This window comes from Prinia subflava, chromosome 4 (genome assembly GCF_021018805.1).
Source record: "Prinia subflava isolate CZ2003 ecotype Zambia chromosome 4, Cam_Psub_1.2, whole genome shotgun sequence".
Classification (NCBI taxonomy): domain Eukaryota; kingdom Metazoa; phylum Chordata; class Aves; order Passeriformes; family Cisticolidae; genus Prinia; species Prinia subflava.
In genome coordinates, this window is record NC_086250.1 from 23,302,395 (window position 1) to 23,330,343 (window position 27,949).

General features: G+C 42.1%; 1 protein-coding gene across 3 annotated transcripts; it reads right to left on the reverse strand.

Annotated features, from left to right (window-relative positions):
- Positions 1 to 1,283: 1,283 nt before the first annotated feature.
- On the reverse strand, positions 1,284 to 25,409 carry SLC25A17 (solute carrier family 25 member 17). 3 transcript variants are annotated; one of them, XM_063395981.1, is made up of 10 exons: positions 25,200 to 25,337; positions 23,785 to 23,873; positions 15,473 to 15,533; positions 14,399 to 14,465; positions 11,811 to 11,962; positions 10,674 to 10,790; positions 9,792 to 9,937; positions 7,799 to 7,894; positions 2,396 to 2,478; positions 1,284 to 1,907 (listed from the first exon to the last, which is right to left on the reverse strand). In XM_063395981.1, exons 3-10 carry the CDS (start codon positions 15,525 to 15,527, stop codon positions 1,760 to 1,762), a joined length of 864 nt encoding a protein of 287 aa, XP_063252051.1. In that variant the 5' UTR covers positions 15,528 to 15,533; positions 23,785 to 23,873; positions 25,200 to 25,337; the 3' UTR covers positions 1,284 to 1,759. The 3 variants fall into 3 exon arrangements, with proteins under 3 accessions (XP_063252051.1, XP_063252050.1, XP_063252052.1); XM_063395980.1 differs by lacking the exon at positions 23,785 to 23,873 and having other exon boundaries at positions 25,200 to 25,406; XM_063395982.1 differs by lacking the exons at positions 1,284 to 1,907; positions 2,396 to 2,478; positions 23,785 to 23,873 and adding an exon at positions 3,086 to 4,612 and having other exon boundaries at positions 25,200 to 25,409.
- Positions 25,410 to 27,949: the final 2,540 nt, after the last annotated feature.

Consider the following 27,949-nt stretch of genomic DNA (forward strand, 5'->3'; position numbering starts at 1 on the left):
GAAAGTCAACCAGCATTGAATTAAGGGCATTCTTGTTGTATAGGTACTCTCAATACTCTTAAAAGAAGTAATTGGTGTAAAGGTTCTTATTCTTGTTCAAAAGACATTATCAGCATGTTGCATTTCTGTGAAATGGTATGCTCTGTGTCACCCCTCAAAAGTGTACGGTTCATTCCAAATCTGTAACCCTCCCCTGAAGTATCATGTAATTTCATTGCCCCAAGTCCTTTGCCATGCCCATTTTGAATCTCCCTCTTAAGCTGTGCAGGGAGACGAGAAGCCTCTCTATCTTGCTCTCTCTGGCTCCCCGCCTCTTGCTCCTGCTCCCCTGCTCCCTACCCTCTCCCTCTCTCCCCCTCCCTCCCCCTTCTTCCCCTCCCTTTTCCCCTCAGAAACCACGCTGCTCCCCGGCATGGAACCTCCAATAAATCTTCCTCTAACTAGCACCCCCAGAAGCCGTGTGGAGCCTCACTGCCTGCCTGCTGCCACCAACAAACCCACAGCCTAGGAGGGCCCCCCAGGGAACCCCCCACAGGGGACCCCAAAACACACTGCAACATCTGCAGAATTATTTTACAATTTCATTCTTAAAATTGACTCAATTCAGACTCCAAAAACAGGTGTCAATTTGCAATTTGGTAATGCATTTCCTGCAACATTCAAATCCTGTCCTCCCAGACATTCTTGGTGTTAAAACTGCCATGAAATTTTTCAATACTTCAAACAGAAAACTGTTCTTCAGAACAATCCTACTGCAAACTTAACAATGGACAGAGCACAATTTAATTTGGATTCTAGGGTCTAGGAATACTGACCAAAACTAAGCAAAAAGAACATACACACATACACTAACTGGGAAAACAGTTATGACTTTTAGGCTTTATGGTTTGGGAATACCAGTGGAAAAATAAAAAAAGCACATTTTTAAGCAGGCATAGCACTTCTGAAGCATAGGGCAGTGCCCCCTGTGTGCTATGAATATGGTGTGAATTCACATATTCTCACAAGTACCAGGGTCACAAAACTTCACGTATTTCTGTAGCAAGCCCATTTTCTTGAGGCAGCTTGAGGGACTCGACTTGAAAAAGCAAGAGGTTATCTTCCTCCTACCTAACCAGTATCTGGACTCAAAATTTTCAAGATTCAAAATAGCTGGATTCAAGAAGACAGATTGCACACTCACCTGTAATATCCATTCCAGCAGTTCAGAGACCTCACCACCAGGTATTTGGGTAAACATCAGATCCTGTGCCACAAACATATTTGAAGGTAAAGGAAAACCATGCCAAAAATGTTATTCTTTATTAATTATTTTAAAGAACCAAATATGAAGTGACAAACACAGGTCAAGGAAAATAACACAAAACCAGCCCCACCAGCTGCTGACAGAAGGTAAAAATACAAGAATAGCTGAGGACGATTTGAGGGCAAAGAAGAAAGCATAGTGAGAGATAATCATTCTTGTCAAGAATATCAACCAAATAACCAAACCACGTAATAGTTTAAAATTCATGTCAAGTGCTTAAATAAGTTCTCTGTTTTTTTCTTAACACAGTGAGTACACAGAACAATAGGGAATGGGCTATCCCTGAATTCATGGCAACAGGTCCTATAGAGCATATTCTAGATTTCTCCAAATACTGGAGATAAAGGTGGCTGAAAAAAGAAGCAGAGAAAGTGAGGACCCTTTGTTACCCAGCCAAGTCTCAGAACTGGAATGTGTTTTCTAGACCCCAGAATCTTTGGCATAGGTGCCTTTTCAATGCCTGCGCAAGTGCTTTAATCCCATGACTGTGAAGGTTGCAGCAGTCAGTTTCTCATACACCAGGAACATAAGAGCTGCAGTAAGGACTGTCTGCAGGAGCTTTGCTTCAAGGCCTTTGTAGAGTCCCACTAATCCAAAACGCCTAAGGAGGAGACAAAAAAAAAACCAAAAAAACCAACAAACAAGAAAACAACTATGAATAGCTTTCTGTAAGTAAATCAGTACACTGCAAAGAAGAATCAATATCACAAGTCATTGACAACTGTTGGAATCTTAATCCCATTCTTGATCTTGAGCCTGCTATGTTTAATAATATCTTAAAGAAAAAATTCTGCAGAAATTTAAGGTCTTTTGTGCAAGAAACCTGCTTTTTTTCAAGTTGAGAAGTGAAATGAATTAGTATCCATATGTATCTTTATGTATCCTTGATGTCACTTACTGTACAGACATTTAGGAGAATTTGGTTTTGTGGGCTTACTCTACAATATATTACAAAAACCAGGTTGACTCAAATGTCAAGTTTAAGGGAGACAAAAGGAAACAAAATCCAGATCCAGCAACATTTTCAAAATATTAATAATATTCAAGTCTTCTCTATCATGGTAGGAGAAATAAAATGGGAAAGCTCACCTCACTCTCTGCTGAAGAAGGTAAAGAACATTTCTAAGACTGCCCAGTGTTCGGTTCTCTGGGTTCAACCTGTGACGTCCAAACTGAAAAAAAGGAAGTGTATTTTGCTGTACTATTTCCCGACTGTGCTCGGCAGAGAACAACATACATGCATGAAATCTGGAGTGCCTACCCTAAACCCCTTTAAACATTTTCCATGTTACATGACCACCAGCAGAGAACAGAGGCCAAAGTTCACACTGAAAGCATTAAAACTGTACATACTACTGTAATTTGGTTTGGTTTTAAGATGGATTCTAACAAATATTTCCTCTCAGTTGCTCTGGAGGAAGCAGTTTTCAAGATCTCAAATGCATAATATGCAGAGTCTTAGTTGGGATATGACACTCAAAGCAAGTTCCTTCTGGCTCTCTCAGCTTTCACTTCACAAAGATTCAGACCCTCACACATCTGCAAATCATTACTATATTGAGATTGCATAGTTGAACACAAAATTTATCTGCCCAGCAATGGTCTTGGAGCACATATGTGTGAACTGCTGTGGAAGAATTCAAAATTGTTTGATCCACCTACCTGGCCTAAATAGTATTTCTCTTTTACTCACTGCATCTGCTTATCCCAAAGTTGGTTTTCAGCAGGCATGCTGTAGAGTGAAAATAGCAATTTCAGCAACTCCTTTTCTAGCATTCATTGATTCTTTTATCTGATACAGATTGATAGTACTATCAGCAACCTGTAACTATGAATTATTAATATACAGGAGTTGGCACGCTTGTATTTGTAACAGCACAGCCTAATACCTTTTGAAGACTGTATTAAGTTTCTGTGCTAAGAAAGGTGAACTTGAGCAACTTCATGTTGGATGAGTTTTTCACCAGAACATGCTCAGGCACCTGCTATTTCTTAGGTGTAAGAAATTAGCATTGACAGTAGGTACAGTATGCCAGCTGGTTTAGGCAGCTCAGAAATTTTAAGAGAATGCTAGAGTGATACAGGTTCCTTTACTATGTGTTTTAATAACTTGGGTGGAAACAGCAGCAACACAATGCTAGTGAAAATCTCCTGTTATTAGGTAAATATGCACTCAAATCCACAATCTTCTCATCACTAACTACCCATCTGATATTGACAAATCAATGTTTAGAATTATTGCCAAAGACTCAGACACACCCCCAAAAATTGCTAATTTGCTATGTTGCAAATTACACTGTCAGTCACTGCCCAGATTACTCACAGCTTCCACACTACACCACACTTCCAGTACACCACCACCTAATTCCCCTCTTTTCTCCATCATTGGACAATTTTTGTACTACAAAGGTTCATCAAGAGAGAAGAAAACCATTAATTTTTCACTAGGATGTTAACACTTCAGTGTTTACTACAGATTTCCCAAAGCGCTTAGCATTCTCTATGACAGAGAAAAAATACTTTGGTTTTAAAGAGAACGTTTTCATCTGGGATCACTGAGAACATTAATGGTATTACTGTACCTCCAGACGCAAATTTAATTTTTCTGCTCTTTACTGACACATAGGCTAAAGAGCAGTTTCACTGTATAATGAGTAAAACCAGTGTCTAAACACTAAAAATACACTAAAAATAGTGTAGTGGTTTCACATTCACCTGTCTCTGTTGGCGAAATTTAGTGCAGCGGTTTAAATACTGTTTCTGCTGTGAGACCGGAGATTTGGAGACAAAGGCAAAACAGGCCCAAATTTAAAGATATAAACAGACAGATTTATTAATACACACACTAAAAGAAAAAAAAAATCAAAAAATGAAACTTTCAAAATGCTCTTCCTCCCACCACAAAGTGTTCACTTTCTCACAAACAACATAAAGAGACAAAACTTGGGATTTTTCAGTCAGTTTCACAATTCAAAAATAATCTTTCGTCAGTTCTTAAGGGAGAGGAGTGTCTCTTAGTCTACCATGAAATTTTGCACACTGACAACCTAGAACAGTTCTCTTGTGGTTCACAAAAACAGCAGCCCAGGGGGACCGCAAAAAACCCCTGCTTCTGTGAACTCCCCTCCCATTAACAGTTACCCAAGCTGCTTATGGACCATGGACTCAAGCATACCACATACTGGGGTGTCATTTTTTAAAAATTAACAACTCCAAAGGCAAAGGATTCTTCATCTCAGGGAACAGAGATGTCTTCTCACTTCTTCACTGGTGCAGAGGGCTTCTCATCTCTCTCTGTTCAAGCATCTCATGGGACCACAAGAATCAGAGATTCTAATTCAATATTACTCAGTCCATCACAAACACCTTTGCTCAAAATCCACAAATCGAAATAATCATCTCTCCAAATGCATTCTTTTCCCATTATTTAGAAGGGTAATCTATATATAGACTTCAATGGCAAACTCCTCCATCCCTTCTCCCAATAGTCTTTTCATTTTCCTCATTGACTATCATGCTGTGTCTTCTCTATGTTCAATCACTTTGTTCTCACTCAGGGAAGGGCCAGTGCCCTGGAAGTTCCATCTGGTTCTAAGAAAGAGTTAAATCTGCCCGGGCCTGTGGCGGTCATTCGATCTCTGCTGGGCCTCTAGGATTTTCAAAAGCCGTGGGGCAGGGATGGGGAGAACTCGGGCCGAGGGATCTTGGAGCGGCCTGGCTGGTGGATGCCTCCCCCTCTACCCCTTGGTCGCATCCGGGGTGGCCCAGCTCAGAGCTGCCATCAGAAGCTGCAGGCTCCCCTCCCGCCGCTGGGGGAAAGGGCTCAGGGCCACTGGCCTCGGGCCAGCTCTCCCCGCAGCAGGGAGAAGCAGCAGGGTGTTTTACAGCTGCTAAAAACAGGATCCAGGCCGGGATGGGGGCATATTCTCAGCCCTCCCCTGGCACGGGAGTCACCGGATCAGGCGGACCTCCCGTGAAAAGCCCGTGCCGTCCCGGCCCCGCCGAAAGGAGAGAGCCGGCACCGCCTTCTTACTTCCTCTGAGGGCGGAAGGGAAAAAGGGCGGTGTCCCGGCCTCTTGCTGATTTTAAGACTGTGTGTGACCCAGAGGTGTATACCTATACTTAATTGGTTAATGTGGTTGTCAATTTCAAAGTCAATCACTAATTGGTTTTTACCATATGTGCTAAACCAACACACATAGTTTTAATGACTGGGAGAAGGACATACCAAAAGGCAAAGCTGGAAGCTGCTACCGCTGTCAATTACACAGGATAACTGTTCATTACATGGCAGTAAGAAGAGAACTGTGCCAAAGAGTTGAAAGCAAAGGTGTTATTACAAAGAACCCTAATAACTTTCAAAACAGAGTAAGTTTCTAAAGGTTTAAGGGTAAAAAGAAAAAAAAAGCTCTGTACTACTTTGATGACAGAATTTAGTTATGATGTGTAAGTTTATATGAATTATATTGAACTTCGTTTGTGTGTAAATCTGCTAAAATTGCTTTAAAAACACCTACATATATATTTTTTCATGCAGAACATTAGTTCTGAAAATATTAATCCTTTACTCATAACTTTTTTCTAACATTACTTCATGTCAGTGACAAAACTTCATCAACTAGAACAATGCCAACTTTAAATTAGAAAACACATCACAAAGTAGCCCAAGTCTGAACTGGACAGCAGATTTGTCACAGACACACATTTCTGCCATCCTTGACAGATGTGTTCAGGGCTCCTGGCTATCCTTTCATAGAGCAAAGAGAGAGAAGTCATTCTAGTGACTGCAGAACTAGAAACAGAGTCCTTGTCTTCCCCATCATCACAGGGAGAGGATGGACTGGCACTCGATTTTTTTAATTTGGTTTGTTTTTTGGTTTGGTGGTGTTGTTGTTGTTGTTGTTGTTGTTGTTTTCTTTTTACACGGTCATTAAGAGTCAGAAGAATTTTGTTTATAAACAAAACAAACAAAAAAAGAAGAAGCAAAACGCTAAAAGGAGACAGAAAAATCATGAAACCTCAAGACTGCAACCACTTCTCTAGGAACTATGGAAAGGAATGAGGGCTGAAGCCGGTTTGTGGCTGCAGCTCCACGAAACCTGCACTGCTGTGCAATGCTCAGCCTAAAACAGAGCACTCCAACTTTCCTTCCAGTTCTCTTTCACACCAGGAGTAAACAGGAGCATCACAAATTAAAAACAGACTGATGTCACAAACTTACTCTAACAGGGCTATTTTTGCTTAAATGTTTTTGTGTATCTGCCACTCCAGTAGCAGAAGTCTGTGTTATTAGTTTAGCTACTACTGAGATGTGTCCAGGCCGTTAAAACAGGATAAGGCATTGAAAGAAAGCACTAATTCAGCTGATCAAAAATTATGGAAACTTCAGAAAAAATGACTGCCAACAAAATTGCACAGTAAGCATATTCGAGTCCTCTTACTTTGATATATAGCATGCTAGCTATTTTTTACAGGTTATGAAAAATCAAGATACATTTATTACACTCTTATAGAGAGTTACAAATTATTTAAAAACTTGCTTGAAATTACTTTTTCCAGATGAACAATTAACACAAAAATTCCCTTATTAGAGAAGCCTTAAAAGCGATATCCTTAGCATGAAAGGCTTGTTTTAAGCAATTCAACTCATTCTCCAAATCCGTCCAAGTTTTAGAACATACACAATGGCTTTACTGCACAAGCAAGTTAAGACTCCTCCTTACTTAAGAAAATATATTTCATGTGGAAACACTTATTAATATTTAATTGTCACAGAGTTTAAAGCACGGAAATTAAAGTACAATATGCTTACACATGGCCTGGTCTCCTCCTTCCTTTCTACTCCCCAGTTTTGTCTTGTCAGTATTACAACAATATTGAAACATTCTGAAAGCAGCAGCATTATCCACCACATATACAAATTGCAAGTAAGAATAAATGCAAGTGTTTCCATTACCACCAGAATTAGCCTATATGGCCAGGCAAATAGTTAAAAATATTATTTATGAGGGAGCTCAGTGTCCCCTGATGAGTCGCCTTCTGGACATCAACAAGGTCAGACCACCATCTGAACAACAAAACCTATGAACAGAACTTTTTTTTTTTTTAATTAGCATAGTTCATCTAGAAACAGACTGGTTTTAGAAGATTTGATTTGAACTTCCCACTTGACACATTTTCCATTTATATTCCAAGAAGTAAATGTACCTTTTTATAGTGCCTAAAAGCAGTACGGTGCCTCAGCTTCTGTGAGACACTGTACCAATACAATACACTGGTGATCCTACTAGCTATTTGAAACAAATGTGCACCAGTATACCAAGCTCAATCAAAACCAAAGAGGAGACTCATTCTAATCAATGACTTGCATTGGGAAAAATGCCTCCCAAAAGAATGAGTCCATTAACACATATAAAAACAAGCCATGTGAACAAGGCTTGCATGATACAGACCAAGTCAGAAGCAGAGTTACCATGAAATGAAATTACTTACCCGCAGAATTGACTGTACTGTCTGCAGAGGATAAGTAAGGGTGGTGGCAACTGCTTTGGCTATTGCACCAATGACAAAAGCATCCAAAGATGTGAGCTGTTCAACAGATAAGAAGAAATTTACTTCCACATTGTGCCAAAACAGCCAATTACCCATTTGTATTTGGGGATTCTGTACTGGTAACTGCTACTTGATCATTTAAGGATCTTTGGCATAAAGATTTCATGAAATCTCAGGGTCTTTCATTTTAAAGAGTTGGTTTTGGTTCAAGTAACTTACTTTCCTACATCTTAAGTTTATTTGTAACTTCCACCTGGTTTTGCATTTCTCAATATAACTAGACTACTAAAACATGGTTGATATAAGGCCATACAATTAGACCACTTCAAAGGACCAAGAGTAGACAAAAGATAAGGAAGTATCATTTAAACATACATCAATCAATAAGGATTTCAGTTTTTGCAACAGTGAAACCAAAAAGTCATACAGTGCTTGTGAAAAGGTGACAGCGAAAGATTCCTTGAACACCACTCTGTGTTCCTGAGACATAATGACTACATTCCCAGGCAGAATTTTAGTCTCGATGCCATAGGCTAAAAATCTCTTCTCCTATTAGTTAAGAACCCCTGCTGAAGCCCATCCTCAGCACCAAAGCTCACACTGCTCCAGGATGCACCAAATACATTGTTACAGCCTATGCCAATTACAGTGCATCTCAGTCTAACAGCGTGGATTAATCACTGAACATAAGTAGGTCCCCATATCAAAACATGCTCAAAATATATTCTAAAATATATTGATTGCAATCAAAAATACACTCATGCATGAACATCATTATAAAGGTCAACCTGATATATTTAGGACAACCAGGAAAAGACCAAATAGGAAGAAAAATGTTTTCTAAAGTAAAAATTAAAATTCCTAGCTGAAAAAGAAATATTTCCCCTCTTCACTGATCATGGTCAAAGGAACGCCCAAATTTAAGATGGAACTAAGCAATTTCAAAGAAACACAAGAAATAAATACATAAATAAATACATTATTAGCCAACAAGAAAGTAACAATGCAGATGGAAACTAAGCTCATCATTCAAAAAATGTGCATAATGTAACTAAGTAGAACCATATGGCACAAACGGGGTGCTACAGCTACAGTATTAACTAAAGACAGTAAAAACCCCATACCTCATTGATGTAAAAATAATCTCACTATGTGTCCAGGAAAAACAAGATGGCTTGGTAACATACTGGTATGACCTAACATTCTAAAATCACAAATTAACAGCAAAGTACTGCATCTTAAAGATATATTATATTATGACGTTATGTGAAAACGTAATACAAATGCTTGACAGTTTGCTGGAATATAAAAGGAATATGACTTCAGCTGAGATTCTATATCTGATATAGACAAGAAAAAGGAATAAGGAAAAAGAAGAACACTATAAAGCAGGGACAGAAAAGTGATTATAACTCTATTCACAAAATCAGGAAGGTATGGTTGCAATGCTATGTTTAATTCTAGTGTCCATCCTTGGAAAAATTATATTGAAAAATTGAGGTCTTCAGGAAAAAAAAGGTTATTATTTACTGCAATAAGGGTTAAAAGCAGACTTCAAAACGGTCAGTATAAAAGATATATTAGAATATATTGGAATTATATTAGAATATATTAGTCATTTATAAAAGATATATTAGAATTGAAATCTCTACTTTAAATCAAGACATGTGAACATATGCAAACAAATGTGGACAAAAGGTTCCGTTTTATTTTTACAGGTAGAAGAATTTATTACAGGAATCTCCTCCCTAGGGAAAGATTCCTGTCTCATTTCATGATGCTGAACTCTTTTTGGTCACACTAATTCAAAAACCCACTCAAAAATACAAGAACCAAAACCAAACCTACACTCTGAATTTGTTCAAGTGATGCATATTGAAAAACCTGTCTTGTAACAGAGCATATTCATCATCTGGCCTCAAAACATACTCACTTGCAGCTGCTTTTTCAACAGATTTCGTTTAAAACCTTCATAAAACATAAACTGTATAGCAGGATTGAAGACCAGTAGCAAGGAGGGTAAAGTACCATTCCACAGAGCTAAGACTCCTTCATCCCGTACTATCTGATGAAAGGCATCTGAGACAAAAGGTGAGGAAAAAATCATTAACATTTTGAATACAAAACTCTGAATATAAAACATATGAGAAGTAACTGTTAAAGCCTAATACTCAAAGTGTATACAAGTCCACTGCAATCTTTTATGCAAGCATTTTTATCTTCCATTTTAATCCAGAAGTTAACAGAAAGGTAGGGGAAAGGAGGTTCTTGCTCACATCATCATTAACATAAACAAAACTTATCATCTGCACAGGCAGCCCCCTCTTTTTTTTTTTTTTTTTTTTTTTTTTTTTTTTTTTTTTTTTTACACATGCGGCATTCACATCAAAGTCTTCCAAATCTCCTTCAAAACAACAGTAATGTTTAGTTGGTTGGTTGGTTGGTTTTGAAAGGAGGACAGCCTGAACATGTGAGTGATTAAAAGATTAAGGTGAGTGAAGTTTAATTTTCAGACTGTTTGTCCAAACTCAGATTCCCAGCACCACTTCATGGGGCTCACTACTGCTCCATTATTTTATGATAACATATCTGCCCTTGCAAAGGTATTTTAGTTACAGGAGTGCACACTGTAAACTCCTAATTACCATCACAAATAGCCAAGTCCAGTTTTCTGTAAAACTCAATGACTGCAAAGTGACAGAGTAGTGTAGAGATTACAGGGTAAAATCACGTACATGAACAAAAGTCTTCCAAGTCCTTGATACATTTCATTTCATGACCTTCTCTTTGGTTGAAGACAACAATAAGATCTTACCTATTATGCCTCTGTAATTGGTTGGTACAATGTCTTCATTTCTGAATTTTGCTCCCTGCAACTTCAGGCGTGTGTTCACTACCCAGAGAGGGGTGGTCAAGAGTACATTCACTACTCCTAATGCAAAACACAGCACAAAGAAAATCAGAATGAAACAGAAGATTTCAAATGTTTTCTTATCCCCCCTGATTCACATGCTACTGAAATTTCTGGTAGGAATAAGGAAAAAAAAGCAACACAGCATATGGGAAAAGTAAATGATAATTTGTACCCTAATTCCTGTATCCTTTGTTCCGAAATATACTTATACGGAATTTTACCACAGACATACAGTCAAACTTCAGAATTTCTTTCCTTACTTCCACCAGCTATTCAGCCAGTCATTACACCTACACTGAAAGTATAAGAAACAACCAACTCCTCCCCCACCTCCCCAAAAACACCCAAACCCAACGGCTCTTTTCACAGTTTTGTTTTTAATCAGCTTGATTCTGTGCATTTGCATAAGCAACAGTCTCTGAATATCACTAGCAAACACAAAGTCCACAGTGGTAACTTTTCACACTGGATGTGCTAGAAAAGTCACTAATGTTACCATCCCTTCAAAGAAGGCACTGCAACATCCACATAATAAGATAGAACAAAAAAGCTCATATGGTCCCATCGGACCTGCATTTATCTAGGAACTTACTGTCACTTTCAGGTGATAACCCAAAACCAAGTCTGAAAACTGACACCCAAATGTTTACATTAAAATTTCTTGCTGTAATTGAAATTATTTTAAATTTGGCATATAGCTTTGCCTCTTAAAAAAACCCAACTATCACCTCTCTCTGCCACTTGTCTTCAGCATCTTAGTGATGATGCTTAGACACCTGGTAAGCACCACACCAGACACAAGTATCAAACTAAGCCTCAAGAGCACTGTGCTTTGTGCCAGAATTCACAACAGGAATGGTTTATGCATCTCCTTAGGAAGCGGGGATGACACAGAGGAGCAATCAGAAAGAAGCAGGTCTGCATACTGTGGGAGGTTTGAGCACTCATTGTGGCCTCCAGAGAACTTCATAATGAAAATCATTAGATAGAATATACCAAAAATACATTCTTGACAAAATGGAGATTTTTAAGTATTACCTGCAACAACCCCAAGAACCAAGTCTTTCCCTGTGGTTGAATGCTGACCTTTAACCCAGAGGGCTTTAAGACTATTAAATGTATAAAAATAAACAAAATTGGAGCAGCAAAGGCTGGAGATAACCGGGAACCATCCTCGATATGGTGCCAACCTAATGGAGAGCAAAGAGTCACAGTAAGAATCAGTAAAGTATTTATGTGATCTGGCTGATTTTATGTGTTGGTGGAGGATCCTAGAGATACAATGCTGTATACTACAGGAAGTACTAACTAAATATGTCTTTATTAGCAATGGTAACAAACCATACTTAACTCCTGAGTAAGGAAAAAAAGTATCTGGATTCTCACACAAAATCTAAGAACTGAAGACTAATTACTGAAATTCGTATACTCCACCTAGGAGAGTTTTGCAAAGGATGCAACCTGGGGACACAAGATACATACATGGGAAGAATTTCTAACAAATGCCTTACTGTAAAATCTAGGGCGAATCAGTCAGGTAAGTAAGAAAAAGACATTACATAGTTAAATTTAACTAGATTAATCACAGATAAAAGACTGAATATCATCTAAACTTGTCTTGATTTAGAAATTATTTCATAACAACTGACTAACAAAGCTCCCTTCTCTGACAGGCCTGATGATCCTGTAAAATAGGGACACTTCAACAGCTGTCCTACATTCCCAACACATTCTACAACATATCCAAAAAAAGGGTAATGATACACACCTTCACTGGAGTTGCACAGAACAACAAGAAGAGTGCTGGTATCATGTTAAAAGCATAAAAAATCACCCAAAGAGCACTAATTATGGAGGCTTTTTAGAATTCTTTAAAATACTGGGAGTATGTAGAATTTAAGGATCTCCAGTAAGACTGTAAAAGATGCAAGGCTGGTAAACACCACATCTGACTTTTCTTAAAATGTTTATGGTACTTTTTAATCTCAAATCCATTGAGTGCTTCACCCTTCCATGTAGCTGGGAATACACCTTATTGTGATGACTGCTTCTGAAGTTACAAGCTTAGCTAACCATAAAGTTACAAATTACCTGACTATGCAGTTGTTCACAAGACAATTAAAACAACTCTTATATTACCTGTCTCTTCTGTGCTGGAAAAGAAAGAAAGAAGCATCCTCTAGGGACCATGTCCTCTAACTGAGTGTTAGTTTGGACTTGGTTGATTTATTAAGAATGACTTCTGTTGATTTTCAAATGAAACATCTTGTAGTACAGAACATGAAACTAAAACAAAACCCATGAGTTTATTTTAATGACTTAAGTTGTCAGTAGTAGCATCTATGATTCACTGCAATCTTGAGAAAAGCTTGTTATATACTAGTGAACACCTTTCCAATCACCTAGAAAAGGATGGAAGTGCAGGGAAGAAAGCTGTTCAATAAGCTGCAGGAAATCCTTTAACCTATCAAACAAATGAAACAAATTCAACCTATTTGTTTTATCTAGATGAGAGAAGGAGTCTCACAAAAGTATGGTAATGAGACAAGATTCTATAAGCTAATGTGAACAAAATGTTATGATCTCACATCGTATTTGAGTTTTGTTGTTGTTTGGCCTTTTTTTGTTAACTTCAGACACATCTAAATTAGTACCACTGCTTTGCCAGGCCTTCCCAATACCTTTGGAAGGAGCAATGTTCCTCCCTTGCCAAAGCTACTGATTTTTTTCTTTCACAGGAAAAGTAGGATGACCAGTTTTGCAGTCTTTCCACCTCAGTTAATTTCTTCATTTTTATTTTTTACTTTTAACCTTTTTTTTTTAATTGAAGTTTACTTGTCACCATCACGTGACAGAGGTAATATGGGAATGTGAACAAGAGAGATCAGCTGGCAGAGAACTCCTCATGTGTACAATTGTCCAAGTTCAAAGGTGACACAGCATTTATGGGCCAAGTTAAACTTTTGTCAGCTCTAATGTCCTGGAAGCTCTAGTCTACTTAGGAGTTCCAGGGATTCAGTTAGGAAAATATTTCCAACAAGGACAGGCATAATAAAACTGTTTTTCCCAGCTAGCTCAACTCAGACTATGACAAATACTAAAGCACAGCATAGATAAATGTTAACTGCCTTTAGACAGATGTTGAATCACACCAGCAAAAAGTGTCATGTGTTGTTTACTTCTACATGCTTAGGAGAAGGAAAAAACCTTCCAACTGGGAAACATGTCTCAAATCTCCTCTTAGAAGTGGCTCAGTTGTCCAGGAGTTTCATCTTGGTTACTGAGAAATTCACACACCCCAGAATCCAGGCAGACAAAGCTGGTTGATCAGGTATATGAAGGTACATTTGCATTTCTGAGGAGGCACAGCTACCTCATTAATGAAGGCACAGTTGCATCACTGAACAGATCAATTGCATAAGGTGCTCAAGAAAGTTAATCCTAGTTAGCTAAAGATGAACACATAAGATTATGCAAGTCATATCACACTTGCATGGAGACATTTCCATTTGGAATAAAAATCTGTCCAGACAGATACAGGGTAAGTGTTCCACCTCAAAAGCATATTCAAATTAGTTTTAGAGCTTGTCTACAATAAGACAAACAGAAAATTAGTATCTACTCACAGGCCTTCTTCTTTGATTATTTCCAAAAGGACTGCTGGTGTTGTCTTTGACTTCCGCTTCTCATCAACTGGAAAGCAAAAGAACCAAAATTTCAGATGATTCAAATTTTTAGCACTCTTTTTCAAGTCCTTGTCCTTGCAATTCTGAATATACCCTACAAGCACATGTTTCTTCTTCCTCCTAAAGGATAGAAACACCCTATTTCTGTCTCTCTCTCTTTTTTTTTTTTTTTTTCCTAGGTAAGACTACTTCCTTTTTTTTTATTCATCCCCAGACTGGCAGGTTCTGTTGTGCTCCAGAGTATTTGAAATTACCAGTTCCTAACAGCTGTGACATGAACCGAAGGTAGGTTCCCCTTAGGTAGCGGGCTAGAACTGGGCCTGCCTAACCGCTCTCAATTTATTCCTTGGACAGCACACCAGCACCAGTAGCAGAGCAATCTCCTACAGCTCACCTACAAACAGCCAAGCCTTAGTAAAGCAGTCTCTTCCTGCACTGAAAGCTGTTCATTTCTCAACCACATACTTCTGACGACCTGGCTGATGATCTCCCTCCAGTTCTTAATAGAGCTTTAGTCATAGCTCTAAAATGCTTGGTGATTCTGTGACTTTTGATTAGAAGACGGAGTTTTAGAACAACATAGTTTATACCCAGGTGCATTTTTGTAAATATTGGATATTCCTAATCCCAGTTCTAACCCTGACTTTTCCTTTTAAACCATCCTCTGGAATAATTCTAGAGTTGTTTTTCATGATATTGCCCCTGCATTTTGAAGTGTTCTCAGCAGCCACAAACAACAACACATAAATATAATCCTGTGCAATCTCGCATCTTTGTTTTTGTCTTTGGTCTTAGATAATCATGTAAAAGCCACAGAGCACACAGCCTTTTCAGCTAATTAAAAGGTTGCCCAACTTTCAGAAGGAAGTATTACCTTCAACTGGAAAAATAATGTTACTGTGACACAAGTAAGAGTTCTGTTCATGTAGAACACCCCCCTACAACCTTTAAAAGTGCCCAGGCCGAGATGAACAGAAATGCCATTGTACAAAGAAACTAGATTTTGACACTTACCCTGAAGTCTAAGCCTAGCAGTATCCAAAGGAAAAAATACAGTCATTGCTGTCATACTGCCCTGAAAAACAAAACAAACTGGCTGTGTAGTGTATCAGTTATACAGTGCCTTGTAACTCTTCACTTCTTACCCACAAACCAGTCTGCTGAGCAAGTTTAAAAAGGGGATAAACTCCATACATTATAACACATTTTTTTGTCCCATACTTACAAATGAGGGATTCTTTTCTCTTGCATTAGATCAAGCTAAAATTAAACCCAATAAAAGCTTTTTGCCAAAAGAGAAAGTTTTTGAAGCCTGAAAGTTGATCTAGTGGGCCAAAAACAAACATTGCACTTTCTCTACCTCCTATTAACCTCAAAAAGGCCCTGACTTGGCATAAACCTGTTTTCCATGCCCCAGATGGCTGCTAAAGCTGTGGCACCCTCTTCCATTAGAAGCCATGCAAACTGTTTAAATGGTGAGAAGGTCTGGGATACAGCAAATCACTCAATGCTGTGTTTAAAGTACAGTGCACAGTGTGACTTGAGCTTTTCTACAACTGTCTTATGCCACACATTTAAGTGAGCTTTGCCTCTGGAAATATTCCAGCTCCTCAGCAGGCTGTTCGGACCTATCTCTACAACCAGCAACAGAGGATTAATTTCCTGGTAGTGTTTCCACACTAAACCAGTTCTGGGCTGAAGTCTTAACCAGACTTAAGTTTCTCCAGTTTTCATAACACTCAGTAGCAGATGTAAGACTTGGCCACAATTACCTGGTTATTTTAACCCATTTAATTTGTGCCCTTGCCAGAACAGTTCATTCACATGTACTTGCCCCATGTTGTATCATTCACAGTAGTGACCATGTACCCAGCTGGACAGCAAGTGGATTAATGAACCAATCTGACTGAAAATTTCTAAAAAGTATATCTTGGTTGGAAGGTTAGTGCCAGCACAAAAAAAGTGCCAGAAAGAGCCATAATACTCCTCCTAATGAGAGCTGCATTACCACAATTTTGAAGATAGCCTCAAAACACAGTTACACCTACGCACAGAACACAACAGAGTTGTGCAGAGTCACTAGAACTCCCAGCCTTCCTCTGCTCAATTTAACCTGCTTCCATCCTCCCAAAGTGAGATTTATCCTGGATCCTAGTCTCAATGCAATGCAACAGCAGCAATACACACACACTTGCACTCAAAATTAGAAAATGGGGATGAGGAAATAGCTGTGCAGTGTCACACCAGACACAACAGATGGGTGGCCACAAGACACAGAATAGTCTATTTCAGTTGGAAAGGACCTGCAATGATCACCTAGTCCTGCTGCCCCCACCCCACTTCAGGGCTGACCAAAAGCTAAAGCATGTTATGTGCATTTCTCAAATGCCTCTTAAACACTGACAGGCATGGGGCACTGATCACCTCTCTCAGCAGCCTGTTCGCTGCTTGACTGTCAAACTGGCTTTAAACTTATTATGGAACTATAGTTCAAGAGAACAGCATGAGACAACTAAACTGACCTAACAGATCCTTGCACATAAAAAACAATTTGTACCCTCTCCCCTTCTTTTGTTAAATTGAGGGAAATAGAAAAGCCAAGTTACTTTTCTCCTGGGTTTACAAATGGAACAACTCAATGACATGATGAGGAGGATGACAGAAGCATCACAGGGAAGAGACAGAATTTCATGGCTAGAAGAAAAGAGGGATGAGCAGGACCAGTCCTTTCCCCAACAACAAAAGCCCTCAAGATGGACTCAGATTCCTTACTAAACTGCATTGAGACCAGCAGGTAAAATTATACTACTGAGTGCAGAACAGATGCTGCCATGTATTATCCTGCTCTGCTGGTGTCCTGCTTTAGGACAAAATCAGGGGAAAATCTCCACAACTCCCTCCCCCACCACCGGGTTCGGGAGGAATTTCCTCAGAGGAAAAGTGGAAAAAACTTGTTTATTAAGAAACAACAACAACAAAAAAAAACACTCCCCAACACAAGAAAAACAGTCCGAGATGACAACAAATGTTTTCACCAGTCCAAGAGAGGGTGAGCAGTCTCTGCTGGGGAGGGTGCCAAAGCTTCTCTCAGGTGCAGACTCTGGGGGGTTTTCCCTTGACGTTCCCGAATCAGGGCCCGAAGCAGGTCCGATGTCTTCAGGGAAGGGGAGGAAGGAAAGAAGGGGAAAAACAAAAGCAGAAAAATAGCAAAAAGCAAGCAAAAAAGCAGAAAGCAAGAGAGCAAAGCCAGCAACGCAGCCTAAAGCTAGCAGCAAGCAAGCCAAAAGCAAGCAGCCGGGGGAGGGGCTCAGCTATAGACAAAACAAACTGAGAACATGGGAACAGAAACACACGATTTGGGATACAAAGCATGAAAATGTCCTGTCACCCCAGGACATTCCACCCCTTATCCCATATCGTGAACATGTTACTGAACACAATAAAAAAACTTTCTTCTCACTTGCTGAAACCTTCCACACTTACACATTTCCTTCCATCTTACTTGCTCAGACCTTTGACACTTTCACGTTTCCTTCTGTCTCATATCTGTATGATCTAATGTACAGATAATGGTGGTAACGCTCAGCAAACAATGATATCATCCCACAATCAGATCTCCCTGAGGTACACAATGGGTTGTTCCATCTTTCTGCATTATCCACCAGGTATAACCTGGTCCTTGAGCAAAGACAATCCCACAAATGGGTTTGCCTGTACTCAAGGCAGGATTAATCCATACTGTCTTCCCCAAAAAACCTCTGACATGGGCCACTGGGACTTTATCTCCATCTACTATATTAAGGGGCTCAGACTGGGCAGGACCTGCTCGGTTGGTGGAACCTCGTGTATTAACTAACCAGGTGGCTCTTGCTAAATGCTGCTCCCAGTTCTTGAAAGACCCCCCCCCCGCCAGTGCTTTCAAAGTGGTTTTTAACAATCTATTGTACCTCTCCACTTTACCTGCAGCTGGTGCATGGTAGGGGATGTGGTACACCCACTCGATGCCATGTTCCCTAGCCCAGTTGTTAATAAGATTATTTTTAAAATTAGTCCCATTGTCTGACTCAATCCTCTCAGGAGTACCATGCCTCCAAAGGACCTGCTTTTCAAGGCCCAGGATGGTGTTGCGGGCTGTAGCATGAGACACGGGGTAGGTTTCCAACCATCCCGTAGTGGCTTCTACCATGGTTAGTACATGGCGCTTGCCTTGGCGGGTTTGAGGCAGCGTGATGTAATCAATCTGCCAAGCCTCCCCATACTCGTACTTGGACCACAGCCCCCCATACCAGAGGGGCTTCACCCGCTTAGCCTGTTTAATGGCAGCACATGTCTCACAGTCATGAATAACCTGAGAAATGCTATCCATGGTTAGATCTACCCCTCAGTCTCATGCCCACTTATAGGTGGCATCTCTACCCTGGTGGCCTGAGGCATTATGGGCCCATCATGCTAGGAACAGCTCTCCTTTGTGCTCCCAGTCAAGATCTATCTTCAACTCCCCTATCTTTGCAGCCTGATCTACCTGCTGATTGTTCTGCTGCTCCTCATTAGCTCTGCTTCTAGGGACATGGGCATCTACATGGCGAACCTTCACAGGTAGTTTCTCTAACCGGGTAGCGATGTCTTTCCATTCTTCAGCAGCCCAAATTGGTTTTCCTCTGCGCTGCCAGTTCGCCTCCTTCCATCTCTTCAGCCATCCCCACAGAGCATTGGCTGTCATCCAGGAATCAGTATAAAGGTAAAGTTTTGGCCAGTTCTCTGCTTCAGCAATGTCCAGGGCCAACTGACCGGCTTTGAGCTCCGTGAGTTGACTCGATCCACCTTCTCCTTCGATAGCTTGTGCAACTTGTCGTGTGGGGCTCCAATAGAAATCATTCTTCTTACGGGTAACCAAGTAAAGAGGGCTCACAATCTGACTATATTCAGGAATGTGCATCCTCCAGAAACCTATAGCACCTAAGAAAGCTTGTGTTTCCTTCTTGTTGGTTGGTGGGGACATAGCTGTGATTTTGTTGATGACATCAGAAGGAATCTGGCGCCGTCCATCTTGCCACTTCACTCCCAGGAACTGGATCTCCCGAGCAGGTCCCTTAACTTTACTTTGCTTAATGGCAAAGCCAGCTTCCAGGAGAATTTGGATGATTTTCTCTCCTTTCTCAAACACTTCTGCTGCTGTGTTTCCCCACACAATGATATCATCAATGTATTGTAAATGTTCTGGAGCCTCACCCTTTTCTAGCATAGTCTGGATCAGTCCATGACAGATGGTAGGACTGTGCTTCCACCCCTGGGGCAGTCGGTTCCAGGTGTACTGCACGCCCCTCCAGGTGAAAGCAAACTGAGGCCTGCATTCTGCAGCCAGAGGAATGGAGAAAAACGCATTAGCGATGTCGATTGTGGCATACCACTTTGCTGCCTTGGACTCCAGCTCGTACTGGAGTTCCAGCATGTCCGGCACAGCGGCACTCAGCGGTGGAGTCACTTCATTCAAAGCACGGTAATCCACAGTCAATCTCCATTCTCCTTCAGATTTATGCACGGGCCAGATGGGACTGTTGAAGGGTGAGTGGGTTTTACTAACCACACCTTGGCTCTCCAGCTCTCGGATCATCTTGTGAATGGGGATCACATCATCTCGATTCGTTCGATACTGCCGGCGATGCACTGTCGAGGTGGCAACAGGTACTCGTTGCTCTTCTACCTTCAGGAGTCCTACTGCAGATGGGTTCTCTGACAGTCCAGGCAAGGTGTTCAATTTCTTAATGCCCTCTGCCTCCACGGCAGCTATTCCAAAAGCCCATCTGAACCCCTTAGGGTCTTTATAATAGCCATTCCTGAGATAGTCTATGCCCAGAATACTCGGAGCCTCTGGGCCAGTCACAATCGGATGTTCCTGCCACTCCTTCCCAGTCAGGCTCACCTTGGCTTCCAATAGGGTCAACTCTTGTGATCCCCCTGTCACACCGGCAATGGAAATAGGTTCTGTTCCCTCATGTTCCGATGGCATTAGGGTACACTGAGAACTGGTATCAACCAAAGCTTTATATTTCTGTGGCTCTGATGTGCCAGGCCATAGAACCCATACTGTCCAAAAAACTCGGTTTTCCCTAACCTCTATCTGGCTAGAGGCAGGGCCCCTCTAAGCCTGGTTATCCTTCTTTCCTGAGACATATGTCTTGGAGGTTCCTTCAAGGGGATTGGACAAGTCATCGTCATCATTATGCCTGACAGTTCGAGTACGGGCAACTGGAGCTGCTTCCCTTTTCTTACCTTCCTTCAATTCACGCACCCGTTGTGCCAGAGCAGCAGTAGGCTTCCCATCCCATCTCCTCATGTTTTCTCTAGACTCACGTAGGAAGAACCACAACTCAGCTTGTGGGGGTGTACCTTCTCTCCCCAACAGAGGAACGTCTGTGTTGGATACTAGGGCCTCTAATTTGTACAGCTGAGATTTGGAGGAGGTCCTCCTTAATCTCTTCCCTGAGTTTCTTACGACTTTCCTCTATTTTGTCTTCTAATTTCTGCAGTCGTGTTTCCAAAGCTGCAATTCTGGCATGAGTTGGGCCATGTACAGCATCTGCATATGCCCGAAGCTTCTTTGCCATATCGAGCACAGTCTCATACATCTCATCCCGCTTCATTATTGCTAGAGGAGAAGCGTATTCAGGTGGCCCAAGGCGCACAAGTTTCCTCCACATTACAGGTGTGCACGGTACGAAGTCCGGATTCCTAGTTGTTATGTCATCTGAAAAAATTATCTCTACCACTGCCATCTCCCTCAGGCGTTGGATCCCCTGTTCTATGGTCTTCCACCGTGTCTGCTGAATATAGAGGTCATCTGCACACAGGTATCTTTGTGCTACGCTGTCCAGGACCCGTTCCTAGAGGCTGTGAGGGCTAGCCCTCCTCATCATGCCTTGGTCGATGACAGGATCATGTGACAGGGATCCTAAATGTCTCGCTTCAGTGCCATCCAGAATGGTAGCCTCCCCTGCCGCATCCCAAAGGCGGACTAGCCAACTAATTATAGATTCATCGGGCTGTCACCTATAATCCTTCCTTAGGCCTCGAAGGTCCTTCAGGGAGAAGGGATCAATATTGGCTCCAGAATCTGTGCCACTTGGTGTGGTCTCTGATGTTGGTGATGGTCCTTCTCTTGGATCATCATCATCCTCCACCCTTCGGTCAGTCTTGCTTTTGCACTTTCCACCTTTTGTATTTGCAGCAACAACCATTGGTTGAGGCTTACTCTCTGGTTTAACTACTGGCCTGGAGCCTGGGATGTTTGCTGCAGCCTGAGTGACTGGGACAGTAACTAATTTATCTCCCTGTTCCCTTTCCTCTATCTGCTGCCCTACAGTATCTAGCAGGGTGCGATAAGCATGTGCCAGGGCCCAGCTCACTGCAATGATCCTTTCCTCCTTAGTGTTACCATGGCACCTCTCTTTCAGATACTTTACCACCTCAGCTGGGTTCTGAATTTGTTCAGATGGAAAGTCCCAGACTACAGGATCAGAAAACTCCTTTAAAATTTGGCCCATATCCTCCCATTTCCCACGCCACTCAGAATTCTTCACCCTTGGTTTTACTCCTAAATCAGGAGTCTCACCAGCCCCTCTAGAAATCTCAGCCTTCATCTTATATAAACTGCAGACAGTATAAAGAAAGCTTACTAAATTAAATGCCAGAAAGATGGTGTCCTTGGCGGTCAGGGAGGACCAAACATTTTCTAATAGAGATGTAAACAAGTCAGAGGAGAAGAAGGAAAGCAAAGGCTGAAAAGCCTCCTCCCCTGCTTCTCCCCTAACAAACTGAGTACACAGCCACAACCATGAACCATACTTTCCTGGAACCGATAGCAACATTTTTATTTTATATTGCAAACCTCTTGCAAATCATCACAACCAAGCCCAGCCTGATAAATATTCTGGTTAGTGCCCCACGGCTACAAAAGCTACGCATCAGGGACAATACCGGAGTTATTTCTGGATAAGAAAATAAACCTAGGGACCACAAAGGTATTAAAACTTCAAAGAACCCTAATGACCAGAAATAGAGGCAGGCTTTCACTCCAAATGGCATTATACCTTCAAAAAGAGACATACCAATATGCCCACAAAACAACTGAAACCAAAATATTATTAGAATAAAGTTTTTTCCACTTTGTATGATCTCTTCCCCGTACGGCCACCAAAAAATGTTTGTCCTGCTTTAGGACAAAATTAGGGGAAAATCTCCACAACTCCCTCCCCCACCACCGGGTTCGGGAGGAATTTCCTCAGAGGAAAAGTGGAAAAAACTTGTTTATTAAGAAACAACAACAAAAAAAAAAAACACTCCCCAACACAAGAAAAACAGTCCGAGATGACAACAAATGTTTTCACCAGTCCAAGAGAGGGTGAGCAGTCTCTGCTGGGGAGGGTGCCAAAGCTTCTCTCAGGTGCAGACTCTGGGGGGTTTTCCCTTGACGTTCCCGAATCAGGGCCCGAAGCAGGTCCGATGTCTTCAGGGAAGGGGAGGAAGGAAAGAAGGGGAAAAACAAAAGCAGAAAAATAGCAAAAAGCAAGCAAAAAAGCAGAAAGCAAGAGAGCAAAGCCAGCAAAGCAGCCTAAAGCTAGCAGCAAGCAAGCCAAAAGCAAGCAGCCGGGGGAGGGGCTCAGCTATAGACAAAACAAACTGAGAACATGGGAACAGAAACACACAATTTGGGATGCAAAGCATGAAAATGTCCTGTCACCCCAGGACAGCTGGAAGGGTGAGACTTCACTGTCAGCCTTCCCACTACCTCCCTGTCAGCACTGGATCTCAGTAGTTTGCCAAGTCACATTACCACTGAATAATCACAGGAACAATTACAGACTGGTTCATGTAATCCCAGGCTCCTGGTCAACCCCTGCCTCCTCCAATCTGGTGGCATAACTTTCTGGGCACCTACACAATGATACAGACCCAGAAACTAATCTGGCTGAAAAACCACTTTTTCCATTGGGCTACTTCTTCAGTCACATCAGTTCACTGACCAGTCACAGCACTTGATAAACAACTGTGCAGGTGCCACGAGGTGGCCAGAACAAATGGTCTGAGGTGATTGCTGCCAAGAAGATGTGTGCAAGACCACAGCCTAAAGCTTGGCTTTATAAAAAATAGTAATAACAAAAAATGTGAAACATATTTTAAAAACTAACTGCTATTTTTCAGTCACCATTCAACCAGTGAAATAGCCTGACAGCTCTAGAATACTCCTATAAAAATCTCATTCTCATCTCTACAGCTTTTGCAACAGGAAGATTACATTTTAGCCACATGCAGAGTTAAAGAATACTTACGTAATTCAGTAGAAGTTCACAGGAAACCAAGGACTGTTGTTTGGTTTTTTTTACTGTTTATTCCTTCATCTCAAATTTTACTAGGTTGCCTAGAAGGTATATGAACTTCCAGTATATTAGAATACAACCAAAACTTATCATGTTGTGATCTGACATGTGCTTCTGATGCATTAGCTCAACACAGTTTTGGGTTTATGGCTGGATTTATAAGCTTGGTTCACACCACAAACTTTGTTTGTGCCCAAACTTTGTTCAGGGGCACAACCTGACTACAGCAATCTGTATTTGAAGGGAGAAGCTAACAGCAAGGTCTAGAAAGTATCACTGACTTCTTTAGAAGCCAACAAAAGGAAAATGGGTAGTACTTCAATGATGAGATCATTTGAAAGAGCTCCACTTTTTGAAAGAGGAAACAAAATCCCCACTGCCTTTGATGTTTAAATAAGCAGACTTAAAACAATTTAAAGAGCAGACAAAAATCTTGTGTTTATTTATAATAGAACAAAAACATCCCTTAAAGTCTAGGCTTTCCTTTTAGAATCAGCCTTTATAGCGGAATCACTGAATTGTCAGGCTTGAAAGGGACCTCTGGAGATGACCAAATCCAATTCCGCCCCTCTCCTCTGCCTCGCCAAAGCAGTGTCACCAGGAATGCATCCAGGTGGGTTTTGAATGTCCCCAGAGAAAGACTCCATGACCTCCCTGGGCAGCCTGTTCCAGTGTTTATTGTTCAATAACTTTTAGCAACTTTCATCCTAGGAGACATGAGGAGTTCTTTCTATCCATCAGTATGCCAAATCCAACATGCTATGTGCACTAAAATTCTTAATCTGTTGGATGCAGAAGGCTGATTTACTACTTAGAGCTAGCACTCCGAAAAAAAAATTCAAGGGCTGGGCATACTAGGAAATCTACATACATTAAATGTGACGTCTTAATTTGCAAGCGCCACATAAAAAAATTAAATCTGGTAACTGACACAACCTCCTCTGGCTGCACTGCGCTCGCTTTACATTTTGATTAGCACCTATGCGCTGCCTCACCCTTCGCAACTCCTAAGCACGTATGAGGCCGTGGCAGGAGGACTATGCTTAGTATAGCCCTCGGATTACACAGCTGAGGTGCTGCCCTTCGGCCTGAGCTTAGATTTTCACCGCTGAAAGCACGCCCAGCTCCAGATGCGTCAACCTGGCGTTCTGAGGGGAAGCTCCCTACAGCTTCCGCTGGCTCAGAGGTGACTCCAGCTGCTCAGGCCCGGCGCCGGCCTCCAGCGTCGCCAGGCCCTACGCCGGTTGCCCGGCCCGCCCCGGCCGAACAAAGACTGTCGGCGGCCCGCGCCCCCCCGCCCCCAGCCAGCACGGCCGCTCCACCCGCCGGACCCCGACTCCCCACCCAGCGCCGGCCCGCTCTCTCACCACGGCGCCGGACACGGCGTGCACCAGGCTCTCGTAGGAAGCGACGGACGGCATCGCAGTGGCTCTCGGCGGCTGCTGCTGCTGCTCCGCCCGGCCCGGCAGCACCGTAGTCCCGGCCAGCTCTGGGCTGCCCCGCACCGCTCCCCTGCCCGCCATGGCACCCGCCCTGTCATGTGCGCCGGAGGACCCGCCCCGCTCGGGCCCCCGGGCCAGGGGGAACCGGCGGAGGAGGAGGCGCCTAGGATATTTCGTGGGGTTTTTCAGAAAAATACAACATCAGGGTACGCGGCAAATGCGTTCTTGTTCCTTCCTTTATAACTACAATAGCGCCTTTTCTCTCCACCAGCAGCTTAGCTTCTCTTCGAGAAGAGGCCACCGAGAGAAGACGCCTTATCAGTGGCTGTCAGTATCTGAAGGGAGGGTGAGAGGATGGACCCAGGTTCTTCTCGGTGGTGCCAAACAAGAGGCAACGGGCAGAAACTGATGCACAGGAAAGCTCCACCTGAATGTGAGGAAGAATTTCTTTATTATGCAGTGATCACACAATGGAACAGATTGCCCAGAGAGGTTGTGGAGTTTCCCTCACTGGATGTGTTCAAGAACCCTCAGAGTATAATCCTGTGTCATATTTAATAGCAATAGTGCCGTTATTTCCTCTTTGTGGGTTTTTGGTTTTCTTTTTTGTTTTGTTTTGTTTTTGGTTTTATTTTCCCCCCAGCAATTTCACTTGAGAATCACAGAATAATCTGAGCTGAAAATGAAAAGAACAGGGCATATGCCTTTATTAATATTCATCTCTTTATTAAAGTGATCAGCTCATTATTAAAGTCATCAGCAGGATTGCAGAGTCTGATCGGAGTTTTCCACGCTGCTGCAGCCATCTGAAGGAACGGGTGCTGTCCCAGCTCATCATTCTACTGAAAACAGCAGATAGCAAGTTCTTGTTCCCATAGGAATAGCTAGGAGTTCTCTCTGGTCAACCATCAGATGCCAGAGCAGTGGAAGTCTGTCACTAGTGTGCAGAGTCAGCTCTTTATCCTCAGGGAAAAACCTTGAGAGTTTTCTGCTGTCTAACTTAGGCACTTCAGCTAGCCAGTTCCCATTCCATCCAAACTCCTCAGAGGTCATGGTGAATCTTCAAAGCAGGCCAGGGGGTGTATCCACTTCTTGCTTGGCCAGGGCACTATCTAATTCTCCTCTGACACATCTAGCTTCTGGTCTTGGGGTGCAGTTTCTCTAAAAAACTCTCCCAGGATTCACAGGGGTGGTTTTATTTGCATATACAAATGCATATGCATTTGTCCTGGTCACAGCAGAGGTATTCCTGCTGAAGGAGGTAGTTACAGCAAACAATGACCAATCAAGGCCAGAGCCGCTCCTTTTCACATTTTAATGAGGTAGGAGAATGCTGACTTTCCCTTCGGGGCAGTTTCCCTCCGTCTTCAAACTTGTTAGGGTGTGGGGGTTACATCTAGCCAGGAGGGGGGTCAGCTGCTTTCGAGGGACAGCAGCCCCACCCCAGCCATGGGGCTCTCTGCAAACAGGAAAAAACCCCATTCCTCCAAAAGGCTGGGTGACAGCACAAACTGTGAGGAGGGGAGCTGCACTCCCAGAGCTCTTTTAACATGCCAATGCATGCTCTGCACTTTCCCCCGGGGGGACGGCGTGACCATCCTGCCACGGGGCCAGGACAGGGGCAGCCCAGCCCCTCCCGACCAGGAAACTTGTTCATAACAAAAAGGACCCAGAAGCACCATGATGTGCTCTGGGATGACCTTGTTCAAAAAGGGAGGCTAGAGCAGATGACCCACTGTGGTCCCTTTTCAACATGACTCATACTATGATTCTGTGATTCCCTTTCCCAAACATTTAATGTAAGCATTTAATTATAACAAGGAAGCAATACTAAACTTCACATTCTGATTCTGCTTTTTGCTAACTACAGTCCCTTCTACTTACCTAAAGTCTGATATCTTTAAAGTGACACTTTTACAAGACAATAATTTCTCCTTATTCCACATGGACTAATCGAGTCTGATGCATTTTCAAGCATAAGGGGATGTTTAGTCTGGAGAACAGGAAGCTCAAGGGGAAACCTTATTGCACTCTACACGTTAAAGGAGGTTGTAGCAAGGCAGGGGTTTGCCTCTTCTCCCAGATAACAAGCTACAGGAAAAAAACAGCCTCAAGTTGCACCAGGGATAGTTTATACTGGATATTAGGAAAAAATCTTTAATGAAGAGGTTAGCCAATACTAGAACAGGCTGTCCAGGGAAGTGGTTGAGTCACTATCCCTAGAGGTATGTACAAGACATGTAGATATTGCACTTGGGGACATGGTTTAGTGGTGGATGTGGCAGTGCTGGGTTTGTGGTTAGACTCAAATTTAGAGGTCTTTTCCAAACTAAATAATTCTATTATTCTATTTTGTTTATTCCTTTTCCCAGACTGTAAGCCCTTGTTTCTTCTTTGCCATCATGCTGAGAGCCTGCAGCCAAAGCACACTGCTACAAACAGAACATCTCCTGGCTTGCCACACCCTTTGGTAGCTGAGAGTGAAGTGAGAAGTCCTAGCAAGACAGCACTAAACACAGGTAGCTAGCCAAAGCACAGGGAAGCTGTGGCTCGCTACTGCAGTTAGGGCACACAGAGACAAGGCTATCAGACATAGTTTGTGAAAATATCAAGAATACTACAGCCTCCTTTTATGTAGGAGAAGTTCCACAAGTATGAAGGAGCTGAGGAAATTT